Source organism: Microchirus variegatus (genome assembly GCF_963457635.1).
Source record: "Microchirus variegatus genome assembly, chromosome: 1".
NCBI classification, from domain to species: Eukaryota; Metazoa; Chordata; class Actinopteri; order Pleuronectiformes; family Soleidae; genus Microchirus; species Microchirus variegatus.
Window position 1 is genome coordinate 39,552,250 of NC_139802.1, and position 15,168 is coordinate 39,567,417.

General features: G+C 40.7%; 1 protein-coding gene across 1 annotated transcript; it reads right to left on the bottom strand.

Annotated features, from left to right (window-relative positions):
* Nucleotides 1-5,983: 5,983 nt before the first annotated feature.
* On the bottom strand, nucleotides 5,984-15,102 carry LOC310940479 (putative global transcription activator SNF2L2; the record flags this gene model as incomplete). Its single annotated transcript, XM_083905456.1, has 5 exons — nucleotides 5,984-6,117; nucleotides 7,806-7,950; nucleotides 8,129-8,230; nucleotides 12,849-12,954; nucleotides 14,906-15,102. The coding sequence occupies 5 exons, from the start codon at nucleotides 15,100-15,102 to the stop codon at nucleotides 5,984-5,986; spliced, it is 684 nt and encodes a 227-aa protein (XP_083761582.1).
* Between the last annotated feature and the right edge of the window lie 66 nt (nucleotides 15,103-15,168).

Genomic DNA, 15,168 nt, shown 5'->3' on the forward strand with positions numbered 1-15,168 from the left:
TAATTATCTTATTCTACCTGGGGGCGTTGCAGAAAATGCACTCTGACTGAACGAGACGATAGATTCTTTGGCGTGTCGTGTTTTTGTAAAAACTTCCCCCGTGATTGATTTGGGATTTGAGATGCGAGGAACAAATAAGTAAGTAAATCTTTTTTTTTTTTAAATGAGCCAAAACAAATAAAATGTATTTTATTTGTGTAAGGCATGCTACCATGGCAACCCCCCCCAACTCATGGGATTCAGGTTAAAGCAAATGCTTGTATAGCCACAGTAATACTCACAAAGATACGCCGTGTAATAAATCGATTGCACACAGACTGGACACAAAAAGGGGAATGTAGTTGTCTGGTTAGCGAAACAAAGTCCCATTTTGAAGCCTTGAAGATCTACAATGACTGCTGCCATGTTTGTCATGATGTTCAACCAGGCTCATGTTGAAGGCAGTCACATGGTATCCACTCATATTATCTTCTTTTTCTTCTTCTTTCCTTCGGGAACATCTGCGCGTCCACTTCACCCTGAACCTTGTGCCCTCTTCTGTTACAACAACTGGCCTCACGTCCTCCTTCATAGTTTCACTCATACATGCTGTCATTGTATCGTCTATGTTCCTCTTTTTTATTTTTCATAATTTAGAAAATGATTATGTCATGTTCTAATGAAGAAGAGCTGAAAACCAACATTAACTGAGGAAACCAGTGAGAACTAGAAAAGCACTCAGAGAGCGCAGGCCTCCGTCAAGGAAGCTCAGTGCCTACGAAATAGCGATAAATATAGCGATAGCGTCTACGGATCACGCCCAAAATTTAATCACTTGTGCTGACATTTCCTGAAAATTTCCATCCAAATCCAACTGTGACTTTTCGAGTTATGTTGCTAACAGACAAACAAACGCACTAGAAAAGCACTCGGAGAGCGCAGACCTCCACCAAAGCAGCTCAGTTTGGTGTAGGGTTTTCTGTCTTCCTGTCTGCACTTCATCTGTCTTGTCTCATCATTTGATTCCCTGATTGTCTGCACCTGGTGTTGATCGGTTCATGCTCCTTTAAATACGCCCTCACACCTTTGTCTTGTGCCAGTGCGTCATGTTGTGTTTCCTCGTTGTGCGCCTCACGATTCCCTTCTGGATTTTTTAAAGTCTGTTCCCTGTGCCTGGCTCGTTCTCGTCGGACCCCGTCTGGATTTATTGCCCGATCAAACGTAAGACTTTGCTTCGTGAAAATAAACTACACTTGTTTATCGGATCTCTGCCTCCGACTTGTGCTTTTGGGTCCACGCTGTGTTTGAGCACATCACGGCCAGTCTTGTATAAAGTACTTGAAAGCGATACTTAAAGTCACCGTTTTTTTAGAATATTACTTGATTTGTGTAATTAGCATGTCTCGCCTGTACTTGCACCTTCCTACAACACCTGCAGGAAGTCGGCTCCCCGATACCTACATGTAGACAAAGAGGTGTGAAAACACAGCCTGGAAAGGTAAACTCCTTGTCAATTGGAGGAATGTGAGAGAAAGGGGAGTTCCTATGTGAAAATGTGAAAATGTCATTTTGGTTGTAGTGGCGTAAAAGTTATCAGAAATATAAATAATGAAGTAAAGTACAGAATTCTACTTACCTTCTAGCTTTAAGGTACTACTCAACCATTTGGTCGACCACACTTTAAGTCACTATATCTCATTGAAAAATGCATCGAGTTGAACTCACTAACACTAAATGTGACTTGAATGTTGGACTTTATGAATTATGCAAACCAGGTTTATTATGAACAGACGTCTCAACCGTTTGGTAGAGGCCTGTGTCTGAAATACAGTGTACAGTAACAAAGTATTTGTATTTCGTTACATTACAACACTGGTTTGGCCTTGACACTCACCAAAGCAGGTACAAAAACATATATATATATATATATATATATATATATGCTATATCACTAATGGAAAAGCAAAAAAAAAAAAAAAAGCTAGCACAGTCGAGTTGGAACTGTATAGTAAAAAAGTGCCGAAAGTGCTTCAAGCTGCATCGTTGAGTATGTGTTGGGTTGTGCAACAGACAAAAACACCACACCACCTCCCCCCTAATCTCTTGAGGACACATCGTGGTTATTTCGGGACTTTATATAATACATTTCGTACATATAGTACCCTTTTAAGAGGCAAGAGACAACGTTCCTGTTCCAAACACTTCCTGTTTAGTTCGCTCAGTGTGACGCGAGTACGGACACTGGAACTTAATGACCAGCGCTGTGTGACAAACACAGTCGGGGGGTGAAATCGATTTTTCTTTGTTGTTTTGATACAGAACAGTGCGGTTTCCCTTTTGTGCTGTGATCATTTTCCTTGAAGATTCCTGTCCAGATTATAAAGTGAAAGCAAAACTTTAATGGGTAAATGTGCATGTGGCAAGTCTTTTTTTTTTTTTATGTTCATTATAACAAGATTAAGCAAATCCATTGTCCATTACTGTAATGGTATAATATTTCACCTGATAATGAGAAAAGTATTATGTTCAGCTCCTAAATCAATGCCCAAATAATTAGAAGGAGTTGTAAACAGTTAAAGTCGGCTTTTTTTTAAAAGCAAAAGACGTGTTTCCCTTGAGAGTTGAATAGTATCAACGGCTGTCTGAAGTTCCAATATTTCCAATCCCAAATACAAAAGTGGTAGAAGGTGGTATTACCACCAAAAAGATGTTTGCCAGTGTTAAATGTTGTTTTAGGAACATCATGAGCAGCTTAAGAATAGTGGTTGATAATTTTATTTAGAAACATTTCTGCCTCCCTGTGGTCACTAATATGTAATGCAGCTTTAAATTAATAGCTTAACTGTGAGATACACTGGAGATGAGAAGACCTGTTCATTAAGGGTGAAACTATAGGAGGAGGAAACATGTGGCTTATTATTGCTGCAAAATCTCTGCACATATCTGAACCTTACCAAGAATCCTATTGTTTTTGATGTGATTTCTCTTTTGCAAAAAAAACAAAAAAACATTTCTTCCCATCGGTCATTTCCCTGCAGAACTCTGCAGAATTCTGCATTTCGTTACCTTGTACTTGTGACATGTGCAATGACTATAAAATTTAATTATAATCTACACGATGTCCTTATTTTTGAAGGATAAACACATTTCATTCACATTCACATACATTCCTTTTTTCAATGAATATAACATTAAATTAATCAGAAATGCACTCTATACATAGTTAATGTGGTAAACGACTTTTCTAGCTGCAAACGTCTGGTTTTTAATGGAATATGTACATAGGTGTATAGGGGCCCATTTCCTGTGTTCTAATGGTACATTGTGTTTGCTAAGCGTTAGAAGGCTATTGGATGATGAGAAAACCCTTGTGCAATGATGTTAGCACAGCTGAAAACAGCTTTGCTGGTTCTTTGACGGAAGCAAAGTTTGATTATTTTGGAATAAAAATCATTATTTCTAATCTTGTCAATGTCTTGGCTATATTTTCTTTTCATTTTGCAACTCTTTTGATGAATAAAAGTGTGCAGGATAAAGTGGTAGACAATGAATGAATGAATAAATGAATGAATGAATGAGAAGTTGTGTAAATTGATCTATAAAGAGCATGGTAGACTTTTAGTCATTTTTCGTATATATCTCCCTGCTTTATATGCTTGCGCTCGCTGTACATGCAGTTCTTTGATAAGCAGACACAATCTGAATAACAGTGTTCTCAATAAAAAAAAAACAGACCTCCTGCTGTGATCCCTTAATATACTCATCATCAGGGATAGCTCTGAGTTTATTATGTCTGTATGACGACACATTCAAACGCCGTATGTACTTTGTTCAAAGGCCACAGTTAACCCGAGAACACTATCGCTCAATCTCAAAACACCATCACTAACGCCGGGTGATTTTTACCCGAGATAACACCCAATAGAAAGTACTTCATGTCATCAAAATATATCAAAACATGGCAATACATGACAAATTTGAGTAGTGTTCTTTTATTTTAAATGCACCATATGTAAGAATGTGGCCAAAAACGGTTACTACACTCAAATTCAAAATACCGAGGTCTTTTCGGTTTCGTTTTCCACGCCGTTGTAGCTTAGACGTACTGTAACTGGCAACCCGTGGTTGCTCGGCAGCTGAGACTCTACTGACTGCAACGTTTGGTTCGACGGGCGGTAGGTGGCGCCACATGCCAAAACATGATTTCAAAACATAAACGTGATTTGCAGTCTGCAAAAGATTTTTTTTAATGCGAATATTTTGGCTGTACTGTTGTTGTTGGTGAGTTCAGTTTGTTATACGAACATTATTCCTGAGTCTCTGTGACATATTAGGAGGATTTTACGATCAGTTGCTTTAGATTTATTACGTAATGCACCTTTAAACTGTGTCATGTCTAACAAAATGAAAGAAAAACCAGCCACAGATGAGCTCATGTGACACCCAACTTGCACATAATAGTGGAAATGATCTATCTATCTATCTATCTATCTATCTATCTATCTATCTATCTATCTATCTATCTATCTATCTATCTATCTATCTATCTATCTATCTATCTATCTATCTATCTATCCAGCTTCACTTGGATTCATAATTTATCTCAGTTCATACGTTTCTCTTTATTCTGTATTTTACAGTCTTGCATTGTCCCCACAGATTTCAGAAGATCCCACATGTATTTGATGTGATCATTCTTTTTTTCTTTCTTTCTTTCTTTCTTTCTTTCTTTCTTTCTTTCTTTCTTTCTTTCTTTCTTTCTTTCTTTCTTTCTTTCTTTCTTTCTTTCTTTCTTTCTTTCTTTCTTTCTTTCTTTCTTTCTTTCTTTCTTTCTTTCTCACAGTTAGTGCACATTATGCACTAACTGCTGCAATAAAAGTCCAGTGTGCAAGATTTAGGCCCAGTTATTTGGCAGAAGTGGAATATAAACTAATTATTGTGATGTTTGTTTAGTGTGCAATCACTTATTAACCACAATTAAGGAGACGATCAGATCAATCAGATCTCTTGCACCACCTATTGGCCCATTGTTGAAAACGCATGCTTTAAAAAGGGGAACTCATGCTGACTGACGGTGCATGGTGAACGTGTGTTGAACAGATTATCAGTAATCACACACCAGAGGGACTTTTTGGTAAAATTTATTTTGCAAGTGTTTAAGTGATACATGTTTTCCTGGGATTGTCTTAACAATGATGTCCTCCTCCCCCCCCTCCCAACAACTAGGACAGGGAATGAAAAGCAATCAAGTTTTTTTTTTTTTTTTTTACAATAGGAGAATATACAGGAGCACAAGGATACGCATGTTAAACTCGAGTACCCTTGATTACAACGCAGACTTGTTCAATCACGTATCAGAAACAGACAAAGGGCGTACTATCAGCGCTAATCGAACCTCTTTGACGTCGTACATCCAACCGTGTGTGTTTATTCCTATTTTATATAAAGATGGATAGTCTATAATCACATTTTCAAACACGCGTAGAGTGTTTTCAAAAGATGCTCCCGCGTGACCTCCGTTCTCTGACCCTCAAAACGCGTCGTCGTCTCCTCCCTGGAGGAGCCGCTTTCCCCCAGGGTGAGACGCTCACAAATCATCATGCTCCAAGACATTATGAAAGTTTTCCATACGGTCAAATATACAGATTAAAAACAGTCAGGTCAAACTTGGGTGTGTTTACGTAATTATCTGCAGAAGCAATCACGGGGGGGCTAGGGCAGATAAACTGGAAATCAATGTTATTGTTAAAAAGACCAGCGAAATTAGGAGAACGGCACGCGAGTAGTGCAGCAAGACGTCTTAGAATGACATGAGTCATTGAAATGAAAAAAAAAAAAAGCGTTATCCCAAGGGCGCCTCTCACTGAGCGGCTCTTCCTGTTTTTATTTTCAAAGAGCTATATTTTTTTTGCTTTAGAAAATGAGGAAACCATTGAGGAAGGATGTGGCAGTGAACAGACATGGAGAAAAATTACAAAAAATTCGACCGTTCGAAGCTCTCATTTCACCCTTCGTCTTTTGTGATGTTTGCCTCTAGATCCTCGTCGCTGTCTAAATCACTGAAGAGCCTCTTGGCAATGGTGTTTCTGCTTCTCTCCGCTTTGATCCCCTTCTTTAGCTGCACTGGTAATGGGTTCACTGGTTATAAAAAAAAAAGAGAAAAGAGGGTTATTTTCGTGTGACAACCATTCAAATGTTCATCTCAAAAGCTGTTTAGAGCGAGTAATGTGTGACCTTTAAATACAAACGCGTCATAAAGATTCAAAACTGCTGTTAAATGAGTTCACACGATGCTGATTCTCTGTGTCTGTGGCGACGCGGAGCGATGGAGTCGGTAGGTTGTCGCGTCCCTGTTTAGTTCAATGTTTTAAGATAAAAGCATTTTTTATTTTTTACTGTATTGCTTAAAATCTTCACAACCCCCCGATGGCAACCAATCAATGAATGCATTGTCACAAAAATTCAAAATGTCAGTCACCTGTGGAACGGACAGGCCTGTTAAAAAACGCCATCCAATCGTGTTGAACGGCCCGAACGAATGAATTGGATCGTCATGCATCAATCAAACTGCCATCATTAGGTTAAGGAAAACCCCTGCTCTCTGAAATATGAACGAGGTCGTAAGATACTGAAATGAATGCTGACAAAGAACGGTTAGAATATGGACCCAGAGCTGCGATTTCTGGAAGTAGTGGGGTAATGAGATGGTGGTGACACTAGCAAATCTGTATTGTGTAAGTTTTACACATAGACAATAATGAAATATATAATGAACTATAATCTATCTATAAAGCACGTTGCGTCTGTCTGTCTGTGACAGGCATATCTCGCTGACTGTTAGTCAGATAGCCTGAAGACTTTGGATATGGGTTGAGCATGGCCCGATGGTCTGCCTCCTTGATTTTCAAATTGTTTGGAGGAATTAAAATTTTCGCTGATTTACCGCGGCACACCAGGCAGGCAAGCGGCTCATCAGCAGCAGCTGCGCTGTCTGGAGCCGCTGAACATGGTGTGATACTGGAACAACAAAATCTGTGTCCATTCACCAGTACGCGAGCACATATTTATTTTTGCATTAGCGTGCTACGACTTTGCGGCTAACTTGGCAAACCTGTTTCCAAAGGTAAGCTAGCGAGGCTACGATTAGCATTAGCGTAGGGATAACGTAATACAAAACATCGTGCAACCTCACCGGCGTGGCTGACAGTCACAACAGCTAGCTACGCTAATGCTAATGGAAAATTTTAAAAATTGCGTTGTGCCTAATGAAGTTGCACAGTGTTTGTATTATGTTAGCCTTTACGTTCCTTATCATGCATTACCATAACGGAAAAATCTCCTTCAGCTCCCCCTATAGGAATACATACTTACTACGGGCACTGCATTAGTGAATATAATGAACAATATAATGAACAATGCTGATTAAGCCTATCAGCTCCACATGACTCTCTGTCTCAGTATGAAGTTGTTCTGTGAAGACGGTCATAGGCAACAGCAACATTGTGCTAGTAAAGCAAGATGGCTGCAAACATGTGGAAAGTTTCAGAGGTGAATTCTACTGTTGAACAAACAAAATCGTGCAGCAGTTTCACACATGTTGACCCCACCCACCCCCGTGCTGCCACTGTACACAAACAAACGCTCCCTCAGTCAGCACACAAACAGCGTTGCATTGTTTCTGTTCACAAAGACCGAGGCGGAATAATAACATCAAGAACAACACAAATCACCAAACGTTACACACTGCAGGTTTATTTTGTTATTTGGTTACTTGTAAAAACCACCACCCTCCCTCCTGGTGTGTTTTTTTTTTTTTAATCTCTCACCTGCTGATGGAACAAACTGGTCTTCGGCTCTGCTGCCATTATCACTGTGACTCGTGCTGACCGACTCTCTCTGCTCCTCATCTGTGACAATTCTCTGTCTTGCGCTCTCGAAAACAGACTTAATGACAATTGAATCCTCGTAGATCTGCAGAAGCAAACGGAGGCAACGTGCAGACACACACACACACACACACACACACACACAGGTACAGGGGGAGTTAACCGGAGCTAACATCCAAAACCATTTACGACCACATACTTTTGAAATACCATTTGAAAAATGATTTTGTTGCTCCTAGATTAAAGCATTCCCCAGGGCTCACCTGAGATCCCTCCAGATTATAAGTCTGAGCGTTGTGACACAGCAGGAAAATATCTTTCTCCAAATCCCCCACACTTCTGTACTTGTGATTGCGCACACGTTCCTGCGAAGCAAAAGATAAGCAACAACATTTAATGTGGCCACCGCAACAAAGCTGTTCACACACTATTTATTCCAGTGGCATATTCGTATCACGTCACACAAAAATACTAAATCCCTAAATGCAAACCCAGGCAAGGTGATAGAGAGACACACACAGTGGGAAATTACTAAGTGCCATATCTTCAAGGTTGTAATCGCATAAGGATGAAGAGCCACAGCAGTTCAATCACCCCGCCAAAACAGCAGTTAGCATTTGGAAAAGTGATCATTTGCAGGCTCTAGCAGGCACATTGCCGTCATATATAAAATGTATCCACTGGACCGATAAATCCTCTGAGGATGGAAGTTTGTGTAGAACTCTGTGCTGCACTGTGGAGCCAAGAATAGAACTTTTCTTGGCGGACTTCCGGGTTTTCGGATACCGTCGCCCACGCCAGCACTCTCGCGCGTGTTTTACGGACAAAGCGGAGCTCCGCGAGACAACAATTCCAGGAATTTAGCGCATTGTGACGTCCCAGTGAGCACGGAAGTCAACATCAGTGTTTTATCTCCTGTACTTAGACTGAGGAGGACCACAAAAACACGAGTGAGTCATCTTTTTTCACACTTTGCCGACTGATAGGACCTCCCGAGTCCCAAATATAAGGATTTAAATGATTAAAAAGTTGATTTTGCATAATATGGGACCCTTTAGTTTTTCTTTTGTGACTTTTGGAGCTTAGGGTAACAGCGAGGACAGCTCTGTCTTAATGGGAGAAATCCATCTAGCAGCAACAAATAACCATTTAATCTGATCTCAAAGCATTAGTAATCAGGTTCAATGAGCTCTATTACGTTAATGTCCAGCTCTAAATTTGTTTTCTGTGCTTCCACTGGAGGACGTTTGCCTGATTCACAAGTAAAAACAAAAACAAATTAGACTATCTGATGTGGACTGCATCAGCTGAACCTCTGTTAGGCAACAGGAGGTTCATCTTGAGTCCAATCTGGAATATGAGCGAGCAAGTCTATGTTTTTTTTCCTATGTATCAGTGAGCCAGTATAGCACTTTTAATACATACAATGTAAAGTGCTTCACAGAAGAAGAGCAGAAAATACTTTTCCGTGTTTGCTCTTGTTATTATTAGTACTGTCGAAATGCACTGATGTGATGACTCAAGTGGAACAAACTTCCTTTTCCGGAAGCACAGAAGCTAATGTTGCCGGTAAAATGTTTATTCTGCTCATGTCAATCAACCGTAGAATAAACCTCCGCCACTGCACTCTTAGAAATAACGGTTCCAAAAGTGTTCTTCTACGAGGGCTGAGGTTCTACCTGGAACCATTTGTTTTTTAAGGGTTCTTGGTAACACTGTAGGTTCCAGTAAGAACCATTTTGATCCAGAGAAAACTTTGGAACCCCTTTCCTGAATAAAGATTTTAAGTGGGTTCTTGGTAACACTAAGGGTTCCAACATTTATAAAAGGTTCTACCTGGAACCACAAAGGGTTCTCCTATGAGGACAAGCTGAAGAACCTTATATGGTTCTACTTGGCACTTTTATTTCTAAGAGTGTGGTATCTGTACACAGCAGGACATCTATGGCCTATATAACATGACTCATCTAGGGAAAAATGACCTTTGATGGCTCCAAAAATAGCTGGCTCTCATCTTGGATTTGTTTGGCTTACGCGACGAAAATGTTGATGTTATAGATACTGATACCGTTTCAAAGGTGAGTCTCTTCTGAAAGAGATGGCTCCGTTCAGGTTTAAGTGTAGTCTTAAGTCCTTAAAGTAGTCTTTTCCAGCCCTGGGTGTCCATCTCTTTCGATGCATAATTGTAACCTGTGCATTGGTTGCCGTTTCCTCCGCTCTTATGCACTTGATGTGTGTCACGTTAAAGGCCAAGAAAATGTCAGATGTCTCGCATTTTTCCCCCACCTTTACGAAGACACACGGTACCTGATGTGGAATGTACAGTCCTCTCACTTTTGCTTCCCCTTCGCTTTTAATGAGGTGTTTGATTTATGGTCTGGCACACTGACTTCTGACTTATTAAGTAGAACGTGCTTATGTTTACTTATACTTCAGAAATGTACCACTTACTTAAATCACTGGTGTGTGGACCATCCCTTTCTTTATTAGTTAGTTATAAGTGTGAGCTTGACATCACTATTAATGGATCACTTCACTACAGTGAAGTCTATCTATCTATCTATCTATCTATCTATCTATCTATCTATCTATCTATCTATCTATCTATCTATCTATCTATCTATCTATCTATCTATCTATCTATCTATCTATCTATCTATCTATCTATCTAACTACCCACCCACCCACCCACCCACCCACCTATCTATCTATCTATCTATCTATCTATCTATCTATCTATCTATCTATCTATCTATCTATCTATCTATCTATCTATCTATCTATCTATCTATCTATCTATCTATCTATCTATCTATCTATCTATCTATCTATCTATCTATCTATCTATCTATCTATCTACTCAAAATACAGCAATTAGCACAGTTTAGTTGGAACAAAATAAAACTACCAAACTGCCTCATCTACGCCCGCTTTTCTTTGTATAAAACAGGTTTGTGATTTTTTATCTGTTTTTGGATTCGAGCCCATTGCTGCCGTCATTCTGTCACCCCGGTGTTTTCTGGTTTTGCCGCCGATTGCTCGTCCGCTTGATTGTTTGTGTGAGTCATACTTTTTATTTGGTATGTTATTATTTTTAGCCGTCTACCGTCGTCTCTGCAAACTAGAAAGCTTGGCTCCGAGGAGCCATGGCAGTGTGTTCAGGAAATTCTCAACATTCACATGGACGACCATGAAATGATGAGGTACAAACAATCATTGTTCCCGATGAATGAATCCTCAGACTTTTCAAGTTTTTGTGTGAAATTGCGAGGACCTGATCCTTTAAAAAACAAACTTGAATGACTTATTGGGCTTTTGGTGCTTCCTGTTGTTGACTTTGCATTTCAGTTGTTTTTACTTTGAAGTTTTTCTGTGTGTTGCCTGCTGTCTGCTCTGATGTGTCTCACCCATACTCGCTCATCCCGTGCTTCCTTCTTTAGGCATCAGTGTTCCTCAGGTTCTGTCATTTCTTCCTTGTTCCAAAAGTTTTAGCTCTTTCTGTTATACCTGACTTTACTCAGGGGATGCCTGTGCTCTCCTTTTTTATCCCTGCCAACCGGTGAGTATATTTTCCATTACATTCCCTGTTTCCACCTACAGTACTCGCAACAAAAACTGTACAAAAATATACAGAAATATTGGATCAATTCTCATACAGTTGTGATCTATGCAGCATCTCCCCATCACATATTTGTAAACTGTTAAATAATGTCATTCTGCCTCAGCTGAACTCGATTTAGCGGTAAAAGCATTGTTATCCTTAAAGTGGACATATTATACCCTGGATTGTTTAACATTCAAGTGTGTTGCATCCTTATATTTGGGACTCTGGAGGCCCTATCAGTCACCAAAGTGTGAAAAAAGATGACTGACTCATGTTTTTGTGGTCCTCCTCAGTCTAAGTACAGGAGATAAAACACGCGACGTTGACTTCCGCGCTCCTTGGGACGTCACGTGGCGCTAAATTCCTGGAATTGTTGTCTCGCGGAGCTCCGCTTTGTCCGTAGAAACACGCGAGAGTGCTGGCGAGGGCAACGGTATCCGAAAAACGGAAGTCCGCCAAGAAAAGTTCTATTCTTGGCTCCACGGTGCAGCACAGAGTTCTACACAAACTTCCAGCCTCAGAGGATTTAACTGTCCAGTGGATACATGTTATATATGACGGCAATGTGCCTGCTAGAGCCTGCAAATGATCACTTTTCCAGATGCTAACTGCTGTTAGCTCCCAGTAGCCTCTGTGGCTGATGTCATTTCCTGTCCCTTAAGTTTCATTTTACTTTTTTTTAAGGTGGACCTAAAGAGATACTACTAAACAGACGGTTCTGAACAGGGCTGTTTTGGCAGGGTGATTGAACTGCTGTGGTGCTTCATCCTTATGGTATTTTGACCAAAGCATGTCACAGACATGTTCATTAGGACACCAGGGAACTAGGACTTGGAGAAATAGGGTATAACATGAGTCCTTTAACCCCTCTCTCAACATTATATTTACAACGGCGATGCAACTTAATAACTCTCTCGACAGGTTTCAGCCCCAGAGGTTAAATACCTGATTGGGTTTTTTTCCACTTTCCAGTTTGTCAGAACTGAAGAAGCCTCTTGGATATGAGAGGTGAAACATCTTGAACTTAACTCAAGCAAGTCCCGTCTTCTAAAGCTACCTACAGAACATTAATCTGTTCTAGGTCACCAGCCTTGTTGCCGTGATTGGTTATTGATCTCGAAACTAAATCAAATGAAGTGAGAGGTTCCAAATCCATACAGTCTGACGTCGCCAGGCTGTTTGACATCATACCAGACCGCTGTACGTCTCACACTTTCCCCACATTTACACCGGGCTATTGTGAAGTGTTGATGTGAGTGACACTCGCTGTCTTTGGATGGATTATTTACCAGATGAAGATTCATCTGCCACTGACTTGCTTTTGTCTGAGCAGACGAGACATCTGTACGTGTCTCACCGGGATATTCGGCGTCACGTACCCTGATCCTTCGGAAGTCAACGGGCTTTCGGATGAGCTCGTAGTACTCCGGCACCTCCTTCTTAGAGGGGAGTTGCACAAAGCCTTTACTGATCTGTCGGCCCAACCTGAAAGCACAACGTGACAGATCATGTCTTCATATCGGGGATCCGTTTCAGAATGTCACGACGTTGTTGAAATAACAAATGGCCGTGGTCGCGTTCTCTATATATTAGATGGATAATTAAACATCTTATCATCTTTTGAAGGTTGTTTCTCCTGGATGATGATAACATCATATTGTCTGCAGCCATAAAATTGTTTTTCTAATCATTGTTTAATGCGTTCTTAGCACATAATCGCGAACAAAGTCACAATGCCGGCAAATACTGAGAATGCAAACTGCAACAGCAATACTGTAAACTGTAATCCTAATCTGATTTTGGCTTTTCATTTTGTCTATCTATGAACCCAACGTGCCAATGAGACATGCATGTGAGCTTATACGAGAACACACAGCTGGCAAATGCATTATAGCTCATTGGTAACATCTGTACAGCTGTTATAGTAAACACTGAGTTTACTACAGTTCAGCATTCAAACAGACTTTAAATTCTACCAGAGTGAAAGCGTACGATGTTGTCCATCAGCTGCAGCTGTACTTTGTGTGTAGTACAACTGCATCCTCCGTTGTTCACTTTCTGTAATCTCACTTACTTCACGTCTAAGGACCAGCATAAATGGTCCTAGCTTCACTGCTGTTGAGGTTTTGAGGAAACGAGGGTGATCGTAACCATTTTGTGGTTATGAATGCGGAGAGGTTTAGGCACAAAATGTCAAAAAGAAACGATCATGGTTAGGATACGAATGCAAATGTTTTGGAATTGCTCTGGAACTGTGGTCTGCAGCTTGGCATACGTTTCCCCTTGTCCCCTCAACCTCTGGTTGGTGGTAATTTTGCCTCAAATCCTTGAATTATACAATATAAAATATACAGTTTTCTTTGTCTAGTAAGGAGAGGAAGGAGGGCGAGAGAGCGTTGAATGGATAAAAGCTTGCTGTTGGACGCTACACCACTCAATCAGCACAGTATCACACTCTGAAATATCCCAATATTTTAGCGTATCGACACTTTCTTGAATCCGTCATTATCAGTTGTGCAGTCAGCGTGTTCGCCTCATTATAAGCATGCAGTTAGCATTCAGCTCGAAGCGCAACACACAATATTGAATGAATGTTGAACATTCAAAAGTAACTAAATGTATCGTTCAAATTAAAGGACCAGTGCGTAAGAATAAGTGACGGCTAGGGAAGTCGACTTCTTTGTTTACATGGTGAGCTTATGCTCTGGCCGGTATCTATAAAGCAAGTTGTGTCTGTGTGTCTGTGACGGGCATATCTCGCTGACCGTTAGTCAGATCGCCCTATGACTTTGGATATGGGTTAAGCTTGGCCCGATTGTGTGCATCTTTGATTTTCACATTTTTTGGAGTAATTTTAATTTTCACCGATTTATCGCTCTACACCAGGTAGGCAGCGGCTCATCAGCAGCGGCTGCGCTGTCTGAAGCGGGGTGGTGGGAGTGAAGAGGCTGTCCTCATGGTGGTCTAGACACTTTCACACGGTTCACTGCACAACATTTTTTTTTCATTTGGATTAGCATGCTGCTACTTTGCGGCTAACTTAGCGAACCTGTTTCCAAAGGTACGCTAGCGAGGCATCAATTAGCATTAGCATTTGACTGTCACAAACGCTAGCTACGCTAATGCTAATCGAAAATGAAAACAATTGCGTTGTGCCTAATGAGGCTGCACAGTGTTTGTATTATGTTAGCCTTTACGTTCCTTATGTATTACCATAACGGAAAAATCTTCTTCAGCTCCCACTATAGGAATACATACTTCCTACACTTCGCATATTCAATTTCTTCCAATAAACCCTCTTAAATGTTACACACTGGCTCTTCAAAGGATGTCGATATATTTAAATATTGTGGTGATGAATTCAAGGTCATAAAAATCACTCTATCTCCACTTTTTCACATGTTGTGACATTGTGTAAAAGTTATAATACACTCACCCGTCCTTGTAGTTGATAACCATGTCGACCAGTGTGTTCAGCGTCCGGGTGAGTTCGGGTGGATTCGGAGGGAGTTTCTCCGCCGGTGGGCGCCCTCGCTTCCTTTTGACCTTTTCGCCCGTTTCCTGTCCGGCCTGAAGCACTTTCTCTCCATGCTGGTCTCCTTTACGTTTCTTCAGACTGATGTCCTCTTCCATGTCCTCCAGGGAACCGTTTTCTCCTGCTTCAGGCTGCAGTGAGAGGGAACATCTAACTAACTCGAG